Source organism: Gymnogyps californianus, chromosome 11, assembly GCF_018139145.2.
Source record: "Gymnogyps californianus isolate 813 chromosome 11, ASM1813914v2, whole genome shotgun sequence".
NCBI classification, from domain to species: domain Eukaryota; kingdom Metazoa; phylum Chordata; class Aves; order Accipitriformes; family Cathartidae; genus Gymnogyps; species Gymnogyps californianus.
This window is the reverse complement of record NC_059481.1, coordinates 10,617,581-10,641,569: the sequence shown is the minus strand read 5'-3', so window position 1 is coordinate 10,641,569 and position 23,989 is coordinate 10,617,581. Positions and strand designations below refer to the sequence as shown.

At 37.4% G+C, this 23,989-nt stretch overlaps 2 protein-coding genes across 2 annotated transcripts in view; both read right to left on the bottom strand.

The window, feature by feature from the left end:
* Positions 1-19,248, bottom strand: part of MYO5C (myosin VC) — a 35,958-nt gene extending 16,710 nt beyond the window's left edge. Inside the window, exons 1-22 of the mRNA XM_050902959.1 lie at positions 19,222-19,248; positions 15,629-15,739; positions 14,524-14,689; positions 14,097-14,241; positions 13,536-13,692; positions 12,833-12,976; positions 11,819-11,900; positions 11,113-11,220; positions 10,466-10,572; positions 9,565-9,830; positions 9,048-9,129; positions 8,558-8,698; positions 7,319-7,444; positions 6,600-6,683; positions 5,552-5,686; positions 5,095-5,192; positions 3,533-3,619; positions 3,335-3,446; positions 2,171-2,382; positions 1,322-1,487; positions 776-922; positions 4-168 (exon numbers count right to left, since the gene is read on the bottom strand). Of these exons, the coding sequence (XP_050758916.1) occupies positions 4-168; positions 776-922; positions 1,322-1,487; positions 2,171-2,382; positions 3,335-3,446; positions 3,533-3,619; positions 5,095-5,192; positions 5,552-5,686; positions 6,600-6,683; positions 7,319-7,444; positions 8,558-8,698; positions 9,048-9,129; positions 9,565-9,830; positions 10,466-10,572; positions 11,113-11,220; positions 11,819-11,900; positions 12,833-12,976; positions 13,536-13,692; positions 14,097-14,241; positions 14,524-14,689; positions 15,629-15,739; positions 19,222-19,248 (2,868 nt within the window). The remainder of the gene's footprint in view (positions 1-3; positions 169-775; positions 923-1,321; positions 1,488-2,170; positions 2,383-3,334; positions 3,447-3,532; positions 3,620-5,094; positions 5,193-5,551; positions 5,687-6,599; positions 6,684-7,318; positions 7,445-8,557; positions 8,699-9,047; positions 9,130-9,564; positions 9,831-10,465; positions 10,573-11,112; positions 11,221-11,818; positions 11,901-12,832; positions 12,977-13,535; positions 13,693-14,096; positions 14,242-14,523; positions 14,690-15,628; positions 15,740-19,221) is intronic.
* Positions 19,249-20,296: 1,048 nt separating this feature from the next.
* Positions 20,297-23,989, bottom strand: part of MYO5A (myosin VA) — a 105,257-nt gene continuing 101,564 nt past the window's right edge. The window contains exon 42 of the mRNA XM_050903006.1: positions 20,297-23,650. Coding sequence (XP_050758963.1) covers positions 23,498-23,650 — 153 coding nt within the window. The 3' untranslated portion in view covers positions 20,297-23,497. The remainder of the gene's footprint in view (positions 23,651-23,989) is intronic.

Here is a 23,989-nt window from a genome sequence, read left to right as displayed (position 1 = left end):
TACCTGTTCATTGTCCTCTTTATATTTTTTCCCTTTCTCTTCATATGTTCTCTTTTGAGCAGTTAACTTTTCAAGATCTAATTCGAGTTTCTGAATTGTATCCATGTCATTCATATGAGTTGAAGCCAGATTGGTCAATCGTTCCAGCAAACCATGATTTTCTCTACTCTACAATGAGCAAGACAGGTTAAAAGAAAACAGAAAAATGCACACCTGAAACTGTTTAATAGAATTTTGAAGGAAGCACCTGACCTATTTCTGCTCACCATCCCATATCAGTCATGATTATTTCAACCAAGGATTGTTTCCACCAATTAGGTTAAAGCTACCACCTTAAAGATGATTTGGCTGGTATGGCTCTCAAAAATAAGCTGCAAAATAAACATAATATGGAATTCCCAAAAGTTACTAAATATGTTGCACCGGAGCAGTATCTCACACATCCTTCATCCTAATACAAGTAACCCCATCCAGGGATTGGATAGACTACTTAAGAAACAGTAAAAAAAAAAAAAAAGTGCATTGCAGACTCTTCTCATTGGCACAACTCACCCAAAGATATAAGGAAACCCTAGATGATTCTTCCTACCCTGGATGAAAGAAGAATACTAGTGGTTTATTATAAAGGACCATATCCCTTACATATTCTCCTGTCTTGTCAAGTAAAGTATGGATATCGTAAGTCACATAAGCCTCTCATCAACATGAGAGCTCTGAATAAAACAGATATGATAAAAAAATTAGTACAAATCATAAACTGACCGGTGTCCCTCACCTGTTCTTCTATCTTTTTCTGCAGTTGCTGAACTCTGTATGAAAGCTGGATATTCAATACAAACCGACGAATATTCTGAAATCTGCGCCTGGCAAGCCGCGCACGGGCATATTTCTGAAGGATCACAGCCTTGTGTTCTTCAAGCATCTTTAAAATAAAATATTAACATCTGTCTGTAATTATCTATGGCTCAATCAGCATCAATTATTACATTCTGTGAATCTACATACACTGGTAATGACAATGCTTCTCATGGAAGTATCAAAATACTGAAATACTCAGACTGCAGACACATTTGAACCACTGTAACCCCACTAAATGATCTGCATCAAGTACAAACCAGACTGAGTTCTTGGTAGCTCAGAAATTAGATCTAAGCTACTGTGTATCAGTATTTTTATAGCAACTATATAAAAATAGAGTAGAAGATATGAGAACCAGACATGCAAAAGGTAAAGTATTAGGGATCATTGCCCTTGTCTCCATCTTTCTTATAGAGCAATAGCTGTTTCCAGTTCCTGAAATAAAATTTTTGATAGGCTGTACCTTCCGATATTTTTTTCTTGCTAGAAATCCTCTTGTATAAGCTTGAATTGTTACAGCAGCCACATGGATGAGCTGGCAAAGTCTACGGACCAGGTAACCCCGACAGTATTTCTGAATAATTATAGCTGCCCATGTTTGCTTCAGAGTTCTTGCAGTAATAGCTTGCCTTAATTCAAAAGACAATAAAGTTTACTTAGGTCACATTAGATTTCTCATGCTCATTCCCTTGGTCAGTCAAATCACACACACGAAAAGATACTGAAAACAGGCATCCACTATCTAAAATACAGCTTTTTCTTCAACCTAAGTGAGAGGGAATTATCCACAGTCTTTGAAATCTGTTCCACAAGCAATTATTCTGATGGTCTCTCTCTGAAAATTTCAAAGCCTACACAGAGCCATCTTCCTCTCAGTCTGCTCTGTGAATGACTGGTGCAGTTTCTCTGTTGCATAATTCCTCGTAATAATTTGTACACACTAATTTGTAGAGCCTTGTAAATTGCTTTTCCTTTCTGCTACCTGATTTCTTCTCTGGCTCTCAAGCTAAGCAGTAAGCCCAAGCTGACAACTGGGTCACGCATCATTAGCTAAGGACCGAGCTTACGGGTAGACAGGCCTCTCGGGAATCTGGCAGACAACATTTGAAATCTGCTCGAGTACTTTCTTCATATCAGCTGAATAACTTGAACATTTTCAAGTCCATAATTACAGTCAAGAGGAAATGGAAATACAATCTGAATTGCTCTTTCGTAAAAATTACACTTCCAAATTAGCGTTGGGCATTAGTTTGACCTTCTATATCCCTTCAGGCACGTCCTAACAGCAAATTCATTTATCAGCCAAAAGTACCGTACAGTCCGCTGCCCCCGGAAATACTGCTGTATTGTAATAGCTGCTTGTTTTATGCAAAGGAATTTCTTCCGCTGCAGCCAGCCTCGAACACTCTTTTGGATCATGATGCACGCATGTCTCAGTTTATCTGATCGCAGTTTTTCTAAGTAAGCAACCTGTCCTGCTCTGAAGAAAATTTTTGTTCTCCCAAACTGATATTGGTTACAATCCTGAAAAAGAAAACAATAGGTATATTAAGTTTTTAGTTTATTATTGTAGACCAGACACTCTCTTCCTTTTATAAATTGTCACTTCAGGCAAGCTCTTCCGAAATGACATGATCTTGCTAAATAAGAATATCCTCTCTGCCTTCTTTGTAGATAGGAGTATATGGGGGGAAAATCCACTTAGCAGGAAAGAACCAGAGAATTACATCCAAAAATCACACCCTAGTCATCTCAAATTAAAGGGAGGATCTGCACTTATCATCAAGGCCTTGAAAGCAACCTCTTCACCCCCTCCTACAAGTCTGGTTCCCTGGGCTCAACACTACCTTTTGGTGCACATGTCTGGCCTTGAATCAGTGAGCTGTGTGAGCAAAAACTCAGGGGAGAAGCTGCTTTTAAGCTCAGGCTCTCATCCTTGGCCTGTACCGGAGCTATGCTGCAAGTACACCTGTGTTTGGTCTTATACATCCCTGAGTATGAACTCAGTCCTGACAAGCTGACTTGAATCGCTGGCTTGACTTGCGCCAGCCTCATCACTACAGGCTTGTCTAACAAATAGGAGCAATATGCAAAAAAGCACATTTTTAGAACAGTTCTCCAATATGCTGCATTCCACCGTCAAAAGCCCTCTTGTGTGCGTAAACTTCTAATACTTGACAAATGTATACCATTTACTGTTCACTGGTTTATAAATATAGGAGCAATATCTTCCATTTTACAAGTGAAGATACTAAGCACAGAGAGGTTAAATCATCTGTCTACAGCCACATCATGACTGTGTCACAACACAAGGTTATTGACTCGCAAGCCTATGTGCAACACACTAAATCAGGAAAGATAGCAATAATGTAAATATCTTTCCTGTTTGAGAAGTGAGATACTACTCTTGGCAAAAGAGACCTTTTATTAATAATAGATGCTATAATACATAATGGGTCAGTGCATACAAACTAACCTGGATTAGCCGCTGCAAAACAATCTTGCAAATCTGCTTCTTATCATTTATGGAGAGTTCCTGCTGTGTCATAAGAATGCTGTAACGGCTGAAAAACTCAATGTAAGTCCACCTGGAAAATCAAAGGTTAGCAAATGTAATTCATTTAAGAGACACCTAAGTATCTTTTGACATACGGAGGCCCACTGCTATCCCTACCTGGATGGGTAGCTCTGTGCACTAATTCGAATAGTTTCCAAAACACCACATGCTCGCAGTTGCTGAGCAACTCTTTTTGAATCAAACCTAAAAAAGCAGAGTTATATTTTACATTCTTGCTGGATTTGTCATGCTATAATAATTAGAACCATTCTACTAGCTGGATTTCTATTTCTGCCCATAGGATGCAAGGCTCCCTACTTTTTATATGGCGTCTTGGGTTTTTTTTAAATACGTGATAGGGAGTATCTGAGTTTTCTTCTTCCTCCTCAAACCAAAAGGAAGACTGTATTTATTTCTCTCTTATGAAAAGCCCTGTTTCCTTTCAATATTAACTGTGACAGTTCATATCAGCAAGTGGCAAAGAATCATGCCACTCTCAGCACAAAACATACACAGAAATAAATTCCCTCAGCAGTCTATTGGGAAGAAACTCTCTCTAGGTACTCTTCAGCACACTGATTATAAATAAACCAGGATTTAATCTTGAACCCAGATATTCATGAGTATCAACACAAGGCATGGAAAGAGCCTTTCCAATTCTGGACCAGGGCTGATATGCCCACAGAGCACTATGCTACAATGTCGATCCAGTACTAGCTAAGAGATCCTCGTGGCTGACAGATGACTATATTGTTCTTTCACAAGCTTATGGTACACTCTTCTAGTCTAATTCAGACATGTTTTTGTATTATCCAAGCTATTTCCCCCCTCACTGCTATTACACAGAATAATGAGGTCTCACTGCCCATGTTTTGCACGGACAGGATTTGTCTGGCTTCAAGAAAATGAGCTAATACACTTAAAAAAATCAAAGTTTGCCTCTTCCCTCCTACTCAGATATAATAAAAGTTTTTATTTCATTTGTCAGTACACTACCTTCCAGCTGAAAACTGTATAACTGAAACTAGAGTGCTTCCACATGTCTGCCCACAAAACAGACCAATAGCTGCATCAAGGTTGACTCCTACTTGCAAGTTAGTGGTTATCAAGCTAGTCATAAGAACTATGCAAATTATCTGGCATATACGATTATATTATAAGATTAAAGTGATATAAAATTGTGGGAAAAAGCCAAGGCTATGTTCAACACTGCTCATGCCTTTTCAGAGTTCTAAAGCTCTTCTAAATATCTCTGTGGACAAAAGGGAAGTTCACAAAGAAAAAGGCAGTGACTTTTACTCCCTAATATGAATTGGTGCTAATCCATACTGTGCAAGAGCGAACACACCTATACAAAATATCCATCAACTTAAATCAAAGGTGGACAACCTTTCCCCTAAAAATGTTATGACAAATACACAAACACCAATATCCAACTTGAAAAATTTTAGGATAATAAAGAATTTTTAAGGTATCAATAACTATTACTGGATGATTCTATTTTTGTAAGATGACATATTTTTTTTACTTCAGCTATCTTGAAAGGAAAAATATGTTCTGTATGGGAAGTTGTTCGACAATAAGAATTTAGCTTGCTGACATGTAGCTACTGTGAAATAGAAAAATACTCTTTTCATTTTACAGGTAATATAACAGCTCAACGCCACTAACATACTTACTCAAAAGGCAACTTCTCATCATTTGGCTTTATGCATCGTACATAATGAGGGGTGGTTGCATTGAGTGTCACCATAAGTAAAGACAAAGAACTCCGGAACTAGAAAATATCGGACATAACAGTTTTGCTAATGAAACATTTACAGCTAAGTAAAGAGTCAGATCTCAGTTTTTTAATTATTTGTTAGGTTTTGGCTGGACACTGGGAGATTTTCTTAGGGTTTAGATCTTAAACGCAGGAAATGTAACAGTCCTGCTGTACCTAACAGTCTCCTATATATATAGTAAACACAGCTACTTATACCCAGACCCGGAGCACTGCACTGTGGCTGGCTCTTGCTGTACTGAAAACTGGATAGTACCCCGTGAATAGTAACAGAATACAGTGTCATAGTCTCAGACTGCCCAGTACACTTCCCGAAAGTACAAGCATCACAGAAGAGCACGTTTATGTAGTACCTTACTGCCAACAGTCATCCGGAGTTGTTTGTTAGGTGACTTGAGAACAGGTCTTGCAGATTTGATGTTTATAGTTGAACTGAAAGGTGAAACGGACACTGGATTGTCTTGAAAAAAATTTGCACACAGATGAAACTAAAAGTGTGGTGAAAGAATCACAGTTAAATACTGTGTAACTGTAATAACATTTAAATAAAAATTACATTTACCATAACGTAAAATGCAAAACCCATCCATCTTAATGCTTAGGCCAGGTATTGCAGGACTTGGAACTGGATCTTTAAGCCACAAACAACAGTTGAAGAAACAGTTGCAACAATTCCGAGTCTATTGTGAAGCACTTACACATTTCACAGACAAAACTCAACAACTGTTAAGTAGGCCTGCAAAAGCTATTTCAATATGAGCAAACATGGACATAAATACAGAACAGAGTTAAAAATAAGACCACTTAAGGTTATATTTTCACAATATTTAATTTGAATTAAGAATATGTTTTTTGGTCAGATTAAGTTAGATTCTTAATAGTAATCCTGAAGTATCAAGGCTGTAGACTTGAAAGGGACAGGGCCTTCAAGCAGATGGGAAGTGAAGACATCTGATGTTTTCCCTGCTCTGGCATTCTCTTAATCTCTTTTGAAGAATAAACAAAGGCAGCAGTTAATGATAAACTACCTATCAAAGCTAGGTGTAATGACTACACAAAAAAAAAAAAAAAAAAAAAAAATTTAAGTGAATTGTTCAGTTACAAGGATTCCAAAATGCTCTTCAAGGGAGATATTAAGGAAAAAAAAATACTAACACAACTAGTAAAGTAAATGCACATATATGAAAAAGTTGAATACTGTGTTTTTCCATCTTGTATGTTATTTTGACATTAAAAATGCACACTTGTAGAATATTAATAAAAATTAAGACTAAACTAAATTGATTCAACCTATTAAAAAAAAAATCTTTTTATCAGAAAAAATCTTTTAAAATCAGATCTGAATGAATTCCAGTAAAATCAGGTATTCAGAAAATTAATCATTACTGATTGTTCACAAACCTTGCTCTCTTTCAAGATTTCAATCAATACTTCATGTACTGTATCTCTGTTTTTCTCCAGAAATCCTTCACATTTATATTCTACCTGTGCAAACAGGCGAAATCATTAACTTTCCAGCATTACATGAACAGTTAGCAAAACAATAATTTTTATGCTCTAGCTGTGGTGGCCAACAGCTCTTTATTAGTCTTAAACATGATGGCAGAAACTCTGCTTTTTCCAGTTTCATTACGGCAAGCATACATACATGCATATTGCAAATTTAGAAGCAGGACAAACTGTCAGAATCCACTATCAACTGCAATTTCTTTCTGCCTTCATTAGGAATTTCTTTCCTCCTCTCTTCATTATTCTATGACTTCAAATCAAAATACCAAAAAAGGAGTACTATATTTGAAGTGTAAATAACTGAGACTAAAATGTGTATGGACTACAATCTTAACTATTTCATTTATACATTGTACTCTTTTTCTGCCTCTTTATGTTGATGATTTATTTTTATACTCTCAAATTCATTATCTTAAGCACTTCTTATGTTTAAATGGCATGTTACGGGCAGTATTACCAATAAATAAATAGTACTATGTATTGAAGATCGATTTTATAGACGTTCCAAACAAGTATGGTTAATATTTCCTCTATTTCCTACGTTTGTTTCTTTTCTGAATGAGCTACGGCTAGAAACATGGCGAAACAATACTGGGTTGTTTACACTCTACCTTATCAGCAAAGTGTTGAATGATGAAAGACGTGTTTGACATCCTCGGCTTTTCAAAGAGTGCATTTTTATTGACAAAATTATTATATAGCTTTTGAAGCCAGTTGTCATCTGTTCCATGAGGTAACTGTAAAAATGAGAAGGGAAATCTCTTTAACAAAACTCTGTTGGACTGTTAAAAACAGCAAAACTGCTTACTATCAATAAATACTGTCTGAATAAAGCATCTTCAGTGAGTTACGAGGCCTGATAACAACGAGTTTCTCTCTTTTCAGACTAGCCAGTGGTTCCTTACAGCAAATCATTTTAAGAAAGAAGGTCGTATTAATCCACAAATTTGCTGACTAGAGTTAATTCTCTGATGAGACATAAATAATTTTGTCCTGAGAGGATGTTACCTGCAATCAGAGACAACCTGATCCCTGAGAATGCTACTGAGCAGAATAACAGATAAGCTAATGAGTTAGGAAATATTCCCTAATTTCTCCCAAACTACTCCATGGTTTGGATTCTGAGAAGTACCACTTGCCAATATCACCAAAATACCTTTTACAGACCTTTTTTAACAGGGCTTATCTTCCCGTGCCCTGTTCTTCACTGACAAAGCTACTTCAATAGGTTCGGAAGCCTAAGGGAACTACATATATGTAGAAGAAAAAAAATACAGATTCAGGAATTGCTACAGTCAGGAGAGAGCAGAGAGAAAAAAAACAGTGAGACTGAAGAATTAAAAGCAAAGATGTAGGTTTGGTGCATTAAACAAGAACTTATAAAAAAGGAAAGGAAGACTGTGATTCATGGAATAACTGAATTGTGGAAATATCGATGGAAGAGACCCCTGGAGATTGGGTAGTCCAAATTCCTGCTCGGAGCAAGACTACCACCAACACTAGATCAAGCTGCTGTTTGAACTCAAATCTGGAAAGCATCCAAGGATGGGGATCCCACTGCACCTCTGCTTAACCTGTTCTAGTACTGCACTACCCTCACAGCGAAGAAATCTAGTTGCTGGGTTAGCTTCTCGGTAAGAAGCTAGTTTTAGGTTCTTAATTTTATAAGAGAAAAATAGACTAAGTGGCTTACAATTAAAATTACCAAATAGAGGGCAAACATCAATGTTCCTTTTATGAGGAAAATGCTCTACTTCCCATTTAAAAGGACAAAATATGGATTACAAGCCCAACTTCTAAAAATCTATATAGTTTTTTATGAGCTCTGACTACAAGAATATTTAAATTACCAAGCACTCTTCATCCAGAAGTTCTAAAATTCCCATTTTAGCTTCAATAAGGTCAATGACAGGCTGGTTGTCATAGAAGTCTATTAAAGTCCATGGGATATCTTCCTTCATATATTCTTCTTGTTCAAGTTTAAAGACATGCTAGATATGTGAAAATTATGAAAACGTAAGGTTACAATTAAGGAAGAAAATAAATACAATGTGTGCACATGTGTGATTGTATACATAAGATAGAAACAAAATATTTATATATTTTGTAGTATACTACATGTCTGTCTTGTAAGAAAATAAACTCAGAAATTTTCATTTACATATATGTGTGTGTGTATGTATGTATATAAAAATAAAATACTTTTATCTATTACTGGATAGCCATTATCCAGAAATATCCATTACTCAAATACAAATAGCATTTGCTAACATTCATTATTGATAATCTCAAAACTGAAGCAAAATAAGATAAAGAACTGTAACAAATAAAAGAACATACCAGGTTAAATTGCTGCTGCAGTTTTTCATTAGCATAATTGATGCAAAATTGTTCAAAACTGTTCACATCAAATGTTTCAAAGCTGAAACACATGTCAAATAAGAAGAAAAAATCCCTTGACATTTAAATACAAGTGGTAGTATCCTTGTAAGACTTTGGAGCTATCCTAATATTTCTAAGAAAATTAAATAGCCATAAGACTAGTGAAGATGCTAAGGCATTTCAAAACTTCCCTAGAAGTTAATGTTACCAGACATAACAGAGCTAAAAAATCCAGAGTTAAATCTAAAAGTATCATATCAAAAGTTAAATTTAAACCTCATTCACAAAAAATACTAATATTTATAGTTGCTGAACACTTTCACTACTCTGGAAGCTAAAGAACTTGCATGACTGTGACCTTTTAGCAAAACAAACTCCTCCAAATTCATTAGCAGCACAAATTGAAAAGTGCCTCTTATCAACTCCAAAGAAAAGGCACAACTTAAAGTAAATTTGTTTCCAGAGACATTCTTACCCATAAATGTCCAAAACACCAATAAAAGTATGTTGTTTGCCAGGGAATTGCAAAGCTTGGTTAATTCTTTCCACAATAAAGTCAAATAAATGAGAATAGATCTTCTTTGCCAGAGCATCCCTTGCATTAACAGACTGAGCTTTTGTCATTGGCTTTATTACAGTCTCTGAGGTAGTGATAATCTTTCGGTGGCACAACCATTGTGCCATTTTGTCACAGTTTAAATCCAGAAGTTCACAGAATATATTGAGATGTTTATCTTCCAGCTTTAAAAAAGATAAATAAATATTATTAGATTACATTTAATACTTTAACTATTGTCTAGACAGTGAAATCACCACTGACATCAAACTATGACTTTTATTTTTAGATAGACAAGGGGCTCTGTTCACTTCTTCGTCTGGCAAAATATCAAGAAAAGCTAAAGCAAATAATACTGGATATATCTCCTGATATAGGAGAGAAAAACTTAGACTAGATGAGATGCTTTGGATTAAGACACTGAAAGAAAAAGTTACTTTAGTCTATGTTTAGGTGTCCTTGCTTTTTAGACTTGCATAGTCTGCTGGGACACATTCTGAGCAGCTTTGACAATGCTCTGTTTCCTGTATCCTGCAGATAGTCCCAAACGGCTTTTCCAACAGCGGTGGATCAACTGGACATGGGGTTCTCTCAGCCACATTTTGCCTGTTGTTCAGACTTTCTGAACTTGGGCATGAAACAGGATTTGCATAAACACTCGTTGTGATTCTATACATATGAAGATGGAGGAATCTCTCAAGTTTAGTATACCAGATTTAATGCTGCTCTGAGCCCCAGATATGAGAAAAACTATTGCTAAAGGACTTTTGGCACAGAATATAAAAGAAAATGTTGGTATCTGAATGAGCTGCTTCCTTACACTGATGGATGATCTTTCATCTCCAACAGCTGTTATTTCCACGTTGCCTAAGTGTAGGATTGCTGCCAGCATTTTAAAAACATCCATCTGAAAATCTCCCTTCAGACCTAAAAAACCAATTCTTGATTATTTTAAACACTCAGAAACAGTACAATTAATTTAAAAAGTACAGTGCCGGATTACTTGCTTTGTTGTGTAGCCAAGAATTGTATAGCATCCCTGCAGACTACTATGCAAAGCCTTGGTTCTGCCTACTTTCTGCCTGTCTGATCTGATGAGAGATTAGGCATAAATTCCTGTACCTCCTTCAAGTGCCAGCTCAAGTCTGATTTGGCTTTCACATATGCCAGAGGGGCAAAGAAGCTTCCAATTCCAATTCTGTCACAGCACGTTAGCTTAAGGGCCAAGAAGACTCCAGCCCTTAGTGATTTTGACCATTAACAATGAACACCAATTGCTAACAGCCATTTGCTCTTGCCTAGTACTTTTAAAACAGACCAACAGCACAATGGATAAGCTATGAAAGAAATTATTTTGGTAATTACTACTAACATTTTAGACGTTTCAGAAACAATACACCTTTGCCCATTTCAGAAAAAAAAAAAAATATTTTTAAATCTATTGAAAAGGTATCCCCAAGAATTTACCCAGTAAGGCAAATGTCTTCTGAGTCTCCACCATATTTGCTCTGTCATCCACTCCTTCTATTACTGTGCTGCCACCCATTCTTGTGTAGTTAAATTCTTCTGCACTTCCTGTAGATAAGAAACAAAACTTGTAATGCTGGAAAATTTGGGACTGGGGATAGCCACTTGTTAAAGACTCTTGTAATACCAGAAAATTAAAGATGTTGTCAGACGACAGCTCCTCAGCAGCGAGCTGGAGGTCCTCTTTTTCTGAGGGAAATCCATGCGCCTAACTCAGTTAAGCTGACACAAATTAGTATTCATAATTCCTAACAATCTTAATACTTGATCTAATAAACAAACAGGAATGAAGACTGAGTAAACATACACCTAAGGTCTGCTTCTCCCAGGTGGCATTAAAGCTTCTCTGTAGGTAAATGAATCAAGCCCCTAAACCGTCATTATGGCATCTGTCACTACAGAAAGTATTAGAATAAGATTTTCAAAGACACTTAGGTACTTGATCATGCACTATTTAAGTTACTAGGGATTTGCTACCAAATTCAATACAAGCAGGATTAATAGCTAAGTGACTTAAAAATGCAAGTCCCATTGTAAGTCTGTGAGATTTATGCTATAAAGCACTTAACATCCTAGCATTTGAAAATCCAATCTTCAAAATACTGCACTGCAAAAAAGAAGAGTAGGTTATTTTTTTGAGACCTACCCAATTTAAGATGCTTAAATTCAGGTTGCATAGCAGATGCACACAACTGATAAAATATATGGTAGTTTCTCTCATTCTCTGACTGTAAATTAAAGCAAAGGATACCATTACAGAAAGAAAGAAAAAAAAAACCAAAACAAGAAACAAACAGAAAAACATTCAATATTCAACACTACTGTAAAGAGGTAATGATACTCAAAGGCTAAATTCTGCTGCAACATAGTTTGGCAAAGAAATTGCCCAATATTAAAATGGCACATCTTAGACTTCAAAAAGAGCTTTGAAAGTGATAAATTCAAGTATACTTTATTTCCATTACCGACATGCTGAGTTCTTTCCCCAAGGCTGTTAGCCTAATAATTTCTTCAGCTTGAACAACCATCTACTAGTAAGAACTGACAAATACTGTAATGAACAACTTGTAGGAGTGCCAGCTGAAACGCTGCCCAATGGTAACCCAGAAAACTCTCTATTTCCAAACCATCCTTCAGGCAGCAGATATATAGAAGTCTTTTTCATAGTACTTAAAAAGTTACAATACTACTAAAAAGGAAAACTTTGTAAAAACAGTTTTATAAAATTAAATTCTTTCTTTAGTAGATTATCACAATTATGCTCTGACAGTGTAATGAGTCACATGCAATAAGCCCTGGCCTTATAAATTTTCAGCCAGTTTTTTACCGAGACCCTCTCTGCCCTATATATGCTGTTCATTTCCAGATACAATTGGCACGTGTTACTATTGTGACTGAAAGTCACAGATTTCTCAAATACTTCTTGCACTTATCTCAGGGAACTGTCCCTGAGATACATCCTCCACTTAACGTAAGGAAGAACATGGAATAAATTAGTTTCTTATTAGAAATAAGATTAGCTCCTATTAAAAAATAAATCAAACGCTGATTAGACATACTATTCAGAACTTCACATAACATTTTCTATATGAAACTAGTAAAGGATAGTACATTAGTAGCTATACTGACCATTGACTGGTTTTAACTTTATTTTACCCACCTGAAAGACAACTCTGGATTTCTCAAGCAGGTATGTTCTCATGTTAGCTCCAATGATCTGGTAACTCTGATCAAAACTGATTTCCGTGTATTTTCCAAATCGACTGCTATTATCATTCCGCGTGGTTTTTGCATTGCCGACAGCCTACAAAAATTATAAATGTTTACACTTTGTTTTACTTGCATCTTTCATAACTTTGTCAAAACATGACTCAACCTCAAGTTCCTAAAATCAAATGTGCTCAAGGATCAATCTCAGCATTGAGGTGTGAGATTTAAATTTTGAGGCCAAAATTTGAAGGTAAGCCTCAAGTCAAATAGTATAACACTACGTAAACTGAGAATTAGAGAAAGTACGTTTTCCCACCATAAGGAACCTTAACTAGTTTCTATTTCAATTTAAAAAAACAAAAAAACAACTTCAATATTGTTTTCTCATCATCTAATTAACAGGATGCAGTCAGATAAATCTCTGGAGGCAAACTAGTGCCTCCAAAGGGCCACTGGTAAATTAGGCAGAACCTGGGTGTTCCTGAAGCTGACTACCTCTTTCCAGCAGTAACGTTCAGAGGCTAAACTTCTAATTTAGATATCTAACTCAGGCAGCTAAAACATCCCTAAAGATTTCAAACAAAGATTCCCAGCAGCTCTCAGAATTCTCTCCTTGATGAGTACAGACTTCACAGATACTCTCTGAAACTCACCTCAGTTATTGGATTGGATGCCAGTACTTTGTCCTCCACACGTGCATTGCTGCTTGACTTACTCACAGTGGCAAAGTATCTCATAGTGTATCTTGCAGACACAGTCTTTCCAGCTCCTGATTCTCCACTGACTATAATAGACTGATTTTTGTTATTTCTAAAACCAAATAATCAGAGTTTAAATTAGACATGTCTAAAATGCACGTATAAATGTAAGAATTATATATATGAAAAACACTGAAACACAGCTGTGGTCAACCCTCATATCAGTTCCATCTTTCATCTGTTCTTCTCTTAGTCCTCTTCAGTTGTAACCTCTAGGCTGATGTCATTGCTATTCACTCAGCTAAGACAGTATTTCGCCCCTCATGAAATGAAAATAGTTATGAGTTCTAGAAATTCCCCAGCTGGTTAAGGAATTACTCCTCCTCTAGTTACGCTGCCCGTTCAAAGGCATTCTTAATAGCCAGTGGCACATACACAGTTAAATTAAATGACAATTAACAGTGACTGCCACTAGACTTCAACTGTTATTTATGGACATTAAACAACATACTGAACCTTGCCATTTGCTTGTATGCCTCTTCTGCCACAGCAAATATATGTGGATCCATGTCCCCCATGTTTTGCCCACTATATGCATGGATAATAGCATCTCCATATATTGGCAACTGTTTATAGGGGTTTATTGCAACCAAAATTATTCCTACAACCAAGTGTACAAAACAAAAATAAAACACAGGTTAGTTCAATGAAATGCCAGTTTTCAGCAACAACAGTTAATAAACTAATACAAAGTAGCGATATTTTCTAAACTAGGTAGGAGATCCTGATCAAAAAACAAGTCTATACTCATACAAAAATGAGCTAACTTGAATGAGTTAAAAGACACTTGATGGAAACATTACTCACATCATATTGCAAACTAACCTAAGATTATTTTTTTTTTAAGAATTTTTTTTTAAACCTTGCATTTTACTTTGCTTACCACTATAGGTGTAGATAAGCTTAGACTCCACAAAACGAACTTTAAGATTGTGTAGAACAGCTGGTTCATGGAGATAACTAAGTGCAGTGAGATCGTTTTCACCAACAAGAATGTCAGGATTTCGTAGGGGTGGCAAAGCAGCTGGATCAACAGGGTAATTCAGTTCCTGTCAACAAAAATGACTTGAAATATCATAAAATGCATTATGTTTGCATAAACACAAATTAATCTTCTACCTTTACATGAAGTTACAGGGTTGATGGAGCTCTGTCTGATCTTGTATTTCATCAATTCCATACATCCCACTGCACTTAGGGGACTTGGAGATCATGAAAGTAAGTTGGACCTCTTTGTTGTTTATGAGAAAGAAAGCTACATTCTCTTTATTTACAGTATTTTGTATTGAAAACTGTAAAAATGGGAAATGCGTTTAGCTCTCTAAACACATGCATATTTCAAGTACAGACGAAAACAGCAGACCAGCTGCAACTGAATGAAAGTAAACACCTGGTCAGAACTTAAGTCAGCTCTAAAACTATCCTTGAAACCATTCATTTTTCTTTACACGAAGTTTAAAACTCACTTCTGTTTCTTTCAACAAAGCCATTTAATCATACATTTAATACTTGGCTTTACAGAACAGGAATGCAGAAACACAGAAATACTGTGTCCCGGTTTCAGTTCAATATTTTCAAAATATTAAATCTGTAAAGAACTCAGATACTAAAACTAACAGATCTTACATAAAGCAACAATTTTAGGAAAAAAAAAGCAACAGCTAGCTCTGTAAGAGATAACTATGCCTGCCTTGCACTTCTGATTTACTTCAACTTAAGATGAGTTTCAGTGCTTGTTTCAAAAGTGAAGCGATCTTCGAGGTATGTGTTCTATACTAATGTTATACAGATAGTAGAATTGCACTCTTCATATTTGTAGGTAACAGCTGTTTACTGTACAAATTTCAATATGATAAAATTCTGGTCACTGTAGGGTTAGCATAAAAGAAAATATGGACAAGTCATTTAGATCCCGTAATGGTGAGTCTTATGTTTCTACATAAACATATCTCAGCAAACCCCATAATAATTAAGGCTTTTCTCCTTACAGTTCCATCTTCTAATTGCACATGGAGAAAACGGTCTCCAGCTTTGTAGTTTTTTGTGATTTCTGCAGACTGCCAAACTTCTTCATTATCAGGGATCCAAACCCTATTGTACTACAACAGAAAAACAAGATAATAGTTAGCTTAGCTATTATCATAATACCAGACTAGCATAAAAAAAAGTTTTCAAGTGCAACCTAAAAGCTGAACTGGATGCCAGGACTTTTTGGGATTATTATTAGCTCTGTACAGCAGGCTGTATTTTTGTGTTTTAGTTATTCTTCCTGAAAGAAAAAAACAAGAGCAGACTCATTAACCTCAGACATGCTTGTTCTGCTTCTGTTTAGTGTAAAGTCTGCAGAACAACACAGCGTGCAGGAAGGTGAACAAGGGCCAGACTGTTGCCAGGCTCTTCAAACCCTCTAACACTGAACAAAGAGAATAAAATCCACTTAAGGCAGAGCCCTGATTTCTAGGAGATGTCAAATAAGCAAGTACTAGAGAAAGCACCTCGTTTACCAGAATGTAGACAATCACTTCCCTGAATTCAAGTATAGGACACTGAACTTAGAAAGCATTTTGCCATAGGCACAGATGTATACACAAAAAAGACTCTGCACAGTTACCTTTCTTTTAATGGGACTGAAGTGCAACCTCCAAACATCTTCCCCTGTTCTAGGGCAAATTTCAAAGACTACTGGCAGGTGTCTTTCTTTACAAGCACTCAGCTGGCTTAGCTGAGCTCAGTCCCAGTAAGGTACTTTAGCTCTGCCTCAGGAAGAAAACACCCTTCCTAAAAGCACCTATTTCCAATGGAAGCAGATGAATTGTAATTTTCTTTTAGATATTTGAAGAATCAGACAACAGAATTACCTCTAGCCTTCTGAAGCATAAATGTTTGAATGTAAATTACACTGCTCGAACCACCTAGTTCTCCTATGCTGAAGTTAAAATGCTGAAGCATTAGCAACATCTTTAAATGCTCTGCCGTAGAACCTATAGGAAACACCCTTCCTTAAAAGGACGTAACACAGCTGGCAACGTCAGTAAGGCAGGAATTTCTTCACTGATGTGGAGTGTGTCCTTCTCATCCTGCCAGGGTTTAACAAAGCGGCAGCATCCCTAAAAGCCTCTCTAATGCATCAACTATGCATTAATAGACACTGGTTTTAGTAACATTGAAATCACTTCTGTTCAGGGATTTGCAGTTTGAGACCACTTCTGACATGTCACCATCTTCCTTAAACCTTGGTGCAAAATATTTTTTATACCGTATAGCGTGTATCTCAGATGGTAATGAAGATAACATTGAAGACTGTATTTGGATGTAAGGAGAGGACAGGAGGAAGGACAGTGATGTCACAAAAAAAGCCTGAAAATCACCAGTACACGCTAGTACTGAGTTTCTTACGGGCCATCTCTCCTCTCATTTGTGATAAAGTAACACTAGAGAGCACAGAACCATTCAGTCCCTACTTGCACAAGCAACCATGCCATATAATCTTTTTTCAGCATCTTTCTCTTTTGATAGCCAGAACCCTTCATTTAATTCCCCTACCCTAGCTATATTCATGCTCAGTTTAAACCAACTGTGTTTAAATAAACCCGTGAGAACTGCTGCAGCTGCTTACTTGAAAAACTAACATTAGTCAAGGATTTCATGAAGTGCTAGCATACCCACAGATACCTTGGAGACTCATATATCTTCTCATTTTGGTGTTGCAACTGTTTTTTTTGGCACAAATGACTTTTTTCCTCTCTAATTTGGAGGAAGCCCTGAAAGCTCCAGCAGATCCTCAGAACGTGAGGGTCTCCGCCCCGAGAACCCCACTGAACACACTGCCAACGGTGGGTGCCTACAGAGGTCCATACAAACTGCACTGTACCTCAATAGTAGCTTTCTCACCTCTAATCCCTGAAGATCAATACCAAACTATTTAGGGTAAGACAGACTTTTGCAGTGACGTCCCGCAAGTTAGCTTGGGTTGCTCAGTGACCTCTCCAGTTGAGTTTTCAGTATCTCTAAGGATGGAGATTGACCTTTCTGGTCAACCGTACGCCAACCTGGCATGCATGTCAGGTGATGAACACTAATTGAAACCTCAGCCGCTTTCATGATACCTCTTTTGCTGATGCCTTCAGCATGATGGTATTTTCTCACGCAATATCCAAAATCACAAAGACCTTTTCTAAACAACCCCAAACCACTATGATGACAACGTTTTCATCTATCCAACCAAGCGGAGAAAAAAACAGCTTCACAAATATCTATTTAATGGGTAAATGAAAGACATGGCTAAATTAAATCAGTTTTAACTTTGCTTTTTCCATGTGTATCTAAGTATAAATTGATTTTTGTGTCATTCCTACACTACGTTGATTTCCTGACTTACAAAAAATACTTATCTATTCACAGCTGTTAAATTGAATTCTTTATTTGCTGTTATTTTATGTGAGCCAAGAATATCACCACCAAATAGCCTCAGGGGCACATAGCGTGTTCCCATGTAAGAAAGTGAACGGCACTAGGTCACGGACAAGAAAGGGAGGAAAAAGCATGTGATCAAAGTACTGATTCTTCAGAAAAAGTCCCTGCAGTTCCAGGAGCCTCCATTGGCAAATGTACCCAGCCTACCAAAGTTCGCTTTCTCCAAACCCTGCCTTACAAGCAAACAGAAGAGAGTTTGCTCATTTTCGTATCAAGTTACACCCACACTCCTTCCTCCCCTTCACCTGCCTAACATTATTCCTGATTAAAAAAAAAACCCCGTTTGTTCTTTCAGCTGCTCTGAGTGTGGTACCAACACAACAAATGAATAAATACCACTGCAGCACAAGCCTAAACAGGAGTTTATTATGGCAGCTGCTTTTGCGATAGAAGAGATACAGGCTTATAAATTAGTAATATATGCATGTTATTTTTGTTAAGCTAAGCAAACAACTTATACGTCACAACACTCCGGTGACTGCAGGAAACGTGGGAAAAATTGTGCAAAAAATACAGCAGCCGCATTAAGGAGGAAGAATCTTTGTTTTAGTACCAAGTTCTGCCAAACATATTCAATATTCGCGTAACAAAAAGAGCGAGCACTCCACGATTAAGTGACCAGGGAAGTGCTGTTAAACTGTAAAATTGCATAAGCGCTGGCTAGCACATCAGAGACCTACACCTAAAGACCAAAAGTCTCAAAAAAGAAGTATTTCTCAAAAAGAAGATTTTTCCCATGCTGCCCCGGGATTTTATAGCCGCCCAGATGTGCTTTAGCTCAGCTGCCTGACACAGGCGACGCACCCTCACACACAGGGCACACGTTCCCTCCGTCAGGTCCAAACCAGCGAACTCGGTCAGTAACACAAGTGGCTCAACATTTTAACGCGCCGCCGCCGCAACCCCAGAAAGCACCGAAAGCACAAGCACGCTCCGGCGACTTTGGCATTACTCGCCCGGCCGGGCCACCCCTTTCCTTCGCCTTTCCCTCACAGGACGGCCGTCGCCCCCTCAGCGGGCGCGAGAAAAGGCGCCCCCGCTTCCCCTCAGGCGCCGCCCCTGCCACGGCAGTCCAGCAGCCCTCAGGGCCGCTCCCCGCCGCGCTCACCTGGGTGTAGAGCTCGGCCAGCGCCATGGGGGCAGAGCCGCTGCCGCCGCGGGCCGCCCGCGGGGAGAGACGTGGTGCGGCAGGTTCCGCAGCGGGCAGGTGGCCGCGGCGCCGCGGTCCGCCCCCGGCCACCGCCCCCGAGGCGTGGGGAAGCGGCCCGGCCCGGATCGTGGGCCTGTCCCAGCCGGGCACGGCCCTTCCCCGCAGAGGAGGAAGGCCGTTCCCCGCCGTAGGCACAGGTGAGGCGCGCTGCTCGCCTCAGTGACCCGCAGCACCCGGTTAAAGCATTCGTAACTGTGTGGGGCTTTTTATGCGGACAGCTTGCACGCTAGCTCCTTATTCTGACAGGCATATAAGTATAGCAGAGATGAGGAGTAGTCCCAATTACCATATTGGCAAAGCTGGCATCTTGGATACGTCTTTAGGGATTAGGAATAATTGCCACTCTAGCTGCCAGAGAGATCATGAGGGGAGCCATTCCTGGCCGAGTAGGGAAAAACAACAGAAACATTCATCACCTTCCTATAAGACACCAGGAAGGAGTTTCTCTAACAAAGCTAGAATAAGGTAAAAATAAACAACTCAGAATGCATTTAGTAAGCTTAGGGCACTAATAGGTATTACATTCAAATAATCCTTTATGAGGAAGAAGATTTGAATAAACATAGTACCAGGTTTTGGCAGGTGGATATATGCCCAGAGGCCCACTAGCCCTCCCTGCCTGCCTGGCACCGAAGAGCTTTCAGGGCACAGAAGACAATGTTTTAGCAAAGTACAAATCTTAATTCTTATTTCAGTAACAGTTAATATTTAGCGACAAAATATCGTAACAGAAGTGGGTTATGTCGAACAAAATATTTTCAAATATGCACAGCAGTTCATGGCACGCTGTTGGTATCTGGGTGTGTATTTATACAATCCTCAGATTTTAACCAACTCCCTTGGCAGTCAACACTACGTCTGCCATGAAGGTAGAGGGAACCCGTGTGATCGTCTGGGGGCTATGCCAGCACACAGCTTATGAACAACCAACTAACCAAGCAAACAAAAAAATCCAAAGCAAATCTTACAGTTGTATTTTTATTTGGACATTTTCCAGTGATAGCTATCAGGCTACAGTTTTTATGATGCATACATTTACTAAGTACAACATCAGACACTACAACAGATCAGAGCTCAGGTCGTTCTGACAATGTTTTGGTTTTCATCTATGTACTGTAGTGGCATCGAGTGAAAACCTATGTTTAAAGGCTTTTATTTATCACATGAAGTATCAGCATCTTAAAAAAAAAAAGTGTTTACTCATAGTTTTTGTATGGTATTTGAAATGTGTTCAGTTTAAATCACAAATTACACAGACCTTCAAATTGCAAATGCTGGTGTTTCCAAGTTGGGAACAAATGTTATTGGATATCAATCCACTTTTCAACATTGAAGCTGATCCTATTTTTTTCCTGGGATAGAATAGATTAATCGCATTTAACGGACTTAAGCACTTTCATGTTCCATCCCAGACTGAAGTCTGAGAAGCAATTTTTCAAAATTTGGATAGAAGACTGTGTCCTAAACATCAGAATAAAATGATCACTGGAATAAAAATACACCAAACTGAATGAGGTAATTATTGTGCAAAATTTCTAGAATAACTGTATATAATTCTAAGGGGTCACTGACAAGTATTTTCCAGCATCTGGTAAAATCTATCATAGCAATAGATAATAAATTAAAATAGAAAAGATATGTCCACATTAAAAGAGCATAACAATGATTCAAAGGAAAAAAAAAGTTCTTAAAATAATTCTGCATTATATTCCATGGTTAAAGAGATATTAGTCCTGAAGTGAAAGATCTATTATACACTGACACTAAAATTTTACTTCTGAAAAGTGCATGTAAAATACTGCCATGTAAAATGTTAGATGAATTACCAATTACACATCTATTCCAACTTAAAAATATTTTCCTTTAAAACATGTCAAGCAGCATATACTTTTAATGTGATATAAAAGTAATACCAGTCAAACCACTGAGTTTAAGGATAATACCTATAAATTACTAAACACTACTTTTTGTAAGGAAACAAGATACAATAAGGCTTTTTACAGGTAAACAAACAAAAAATAAACAAAAATACATTTAGGCATACATTTTAATACACTAATGCTTAAGTAGTGGATACATTTCCTGATCTACAGTATCAACATACTGTAATGCCAATTGTTTGTTTTTCAATAGGAGAAAAAATTTGTAGGTCAGCATGTTCTCATGTATTTTCTTTCCTAACCTCGTTACTGGATGTGAAGGCTTTCCCATTACATTCTCACAAGTACAGTACCCCTAACAGTCTGAAAACTACATTATGCCATATTTGGAGCCACTTAACAGTAGCCATAGTTTCAGAAATCAAGTAACATTTGAAAAAAGAGTGTTTGGTATACCATGCACAGGAAAACAATCTAAGTCATTTAGCAAAGATCGTTCAAAACATTTATGCAATGCAGTATTAGGTTCTTGGAAGTACTGGCATGAGCCATCAAACATAATATGGGGCATACACATTTGAAAATAAGACATGAGCATCTTAAAATGATACTGACAAAGTTTAGGTTGTCTTTACTACCGATTTTAGCAACCATACGAACAGCACGTCTACCTCTCAAGTGAAACATAACTGAAATGTTTCAGCCTGCTTAACAGCAAATCTTTTTCTGTGAGTGTGCAGGCAAACAGATTAGTACCAGATAGTCTAATAGTGTACCTCTAGATTATTTATCAATATTTTAAAAGAAATTAATGTTAATGCTATGTTGCTAATTATTATAATACATAAAAAATATTGCACAATGCAATTGAGCAATGTGTGTGGCTTTTTTTTACATGTATATTTGAGCCATACACCACAAACTACCTGTTTTAAAGTTCAGAATTGGAACCTTAAGCAAGGCTTCTGCACTTATGTTGCACATTGTGAAATGTGGATTCTATATAGCAGATCCAAGATGTATGAGACAGAAAAATCTTTCCAGTAAGATGTGCAATATCCAAAATAACTCAGTTTCTCATTATGCACTCTGGCTCTCCAACCATTAAATCAGCATGAATCATAGTCAAATGACAGCATCATAGTCAAAACCTACTTAACGTTCTTGTTAGTCAACCTTTCAAAGAATGAGAGCCTTGGGCTACTGCAGAAATTTTCTATTAAAGTTTTTCCTCTCAAATTCCAATATGAAAGAATACTTTTTTTTTTTTTTTTAAGTGGCAACAAAACAAAAGAGATTATACTCAAAATACACACTGTCATCTCTGGGGTCTACAAACAAAGAAGAACATTAGACAGGCTACAAAATCTAAATAAATACTAAAATCATTATTGACTTCTGATCATTTGCTTCAAGATTCTGTATTTTTAGCTAACTACTTTTAAAAATAACTAAACGTGTAATTTCCAGTGTGCTACTTGTGCTTAGTTACCATTTTCCCCTACAGGTGTTATTTGATACCATTTGCAAAAATCCAGTTAAAATAACAGACTGCATTGGACTGTAAATAAGGTTGACAACAAAAAAATGAAATATCTTATTTTTAGTGCTTAGTATGATACTGTCATACATTTAAAAGAACACAATATGCAGCAGCGATTTAGTATGCTTGCTAAACCACAGTACTAACAAATGAACACCTAAGTTATAGCATATAGTGAGCTGTAAGACTTATCACTAGAATTGATGTCAAACTGACATAAATAAGGAAGTGGTTTAAGAAATCATTTTATATATTGCCAGTTTGTGTTTCTGCATTCCAGTTTTTACAAATTAAATGTAACAAGCTCCCAAGTGACCGTGTATTCTACTATAAAATGCCTTACTTTCAAGTCTTCCGTGTTCAGGACTGTGACCGTCCCTGTTGGTCCCTGCCTATGAGAAAATTACATATGGAGTTTAATTTACACTATTTAAATATGTTACTAAAGATCTAAAAATGTCTCTAGACAGCTGAAGACACAATTTTTGTCCAAGCCCAATTTCCATATTCTGGAAATGTGTGAATCAGTGATGTCGTCATAAATGCGATGACTGAACACAAATGCACATCTTTCTATTAGCCTTCAATCTGTGGTGCTGTTATGTAGTTTTCCAGCTACTTTTACTACAGATCTGGGCATAATATAGACTGTTTGGTCAGAAAATGTGTTTTCAGTGGCTCACTATGTTTTAACGGGTAAAGATATCAGGCAACTGATTCTCCATCTAACACTGATGGTACATCCTTGGGATCAGACACGTGATATGAAGCCCAGGCCCAAGCTGGCTGGGATCTGAATGGTTTCTAATGCCAGAGAGGATGGATTAAATGGAAAAGTAACAGGAAAGATGTGTTTAGCATCCATGAGCAACTGAGGAGAGTCCTTCCTGTCTCGCAGACGCATCTGCAAAGATAAGAAAGTGATTACATTAGCGTTTAGCCACTTCATTTATAATAATCAGCTTGCAAAGAGGTAGTATTTCATCTGTGCTTACAGATACACCTGTATGTACAGACACACACTCTATGCTAACTTGACCCGACACATTTGCAACAATTGTGCCATTAAACTGTAGTTACTTTTGTCATTTTCGGTTCTGCCTATCTTCCCCTTACAATGCAATCTGAAGATATTTAGATTCCCTGCAAAAGGAAGAATTTGCCCACTATCTGGTAACTGCATCTTTTCAGTAAGTGGAATTATAGTTTTAACTCAGTTCTACCTTCCCAATCTCCCTTATCC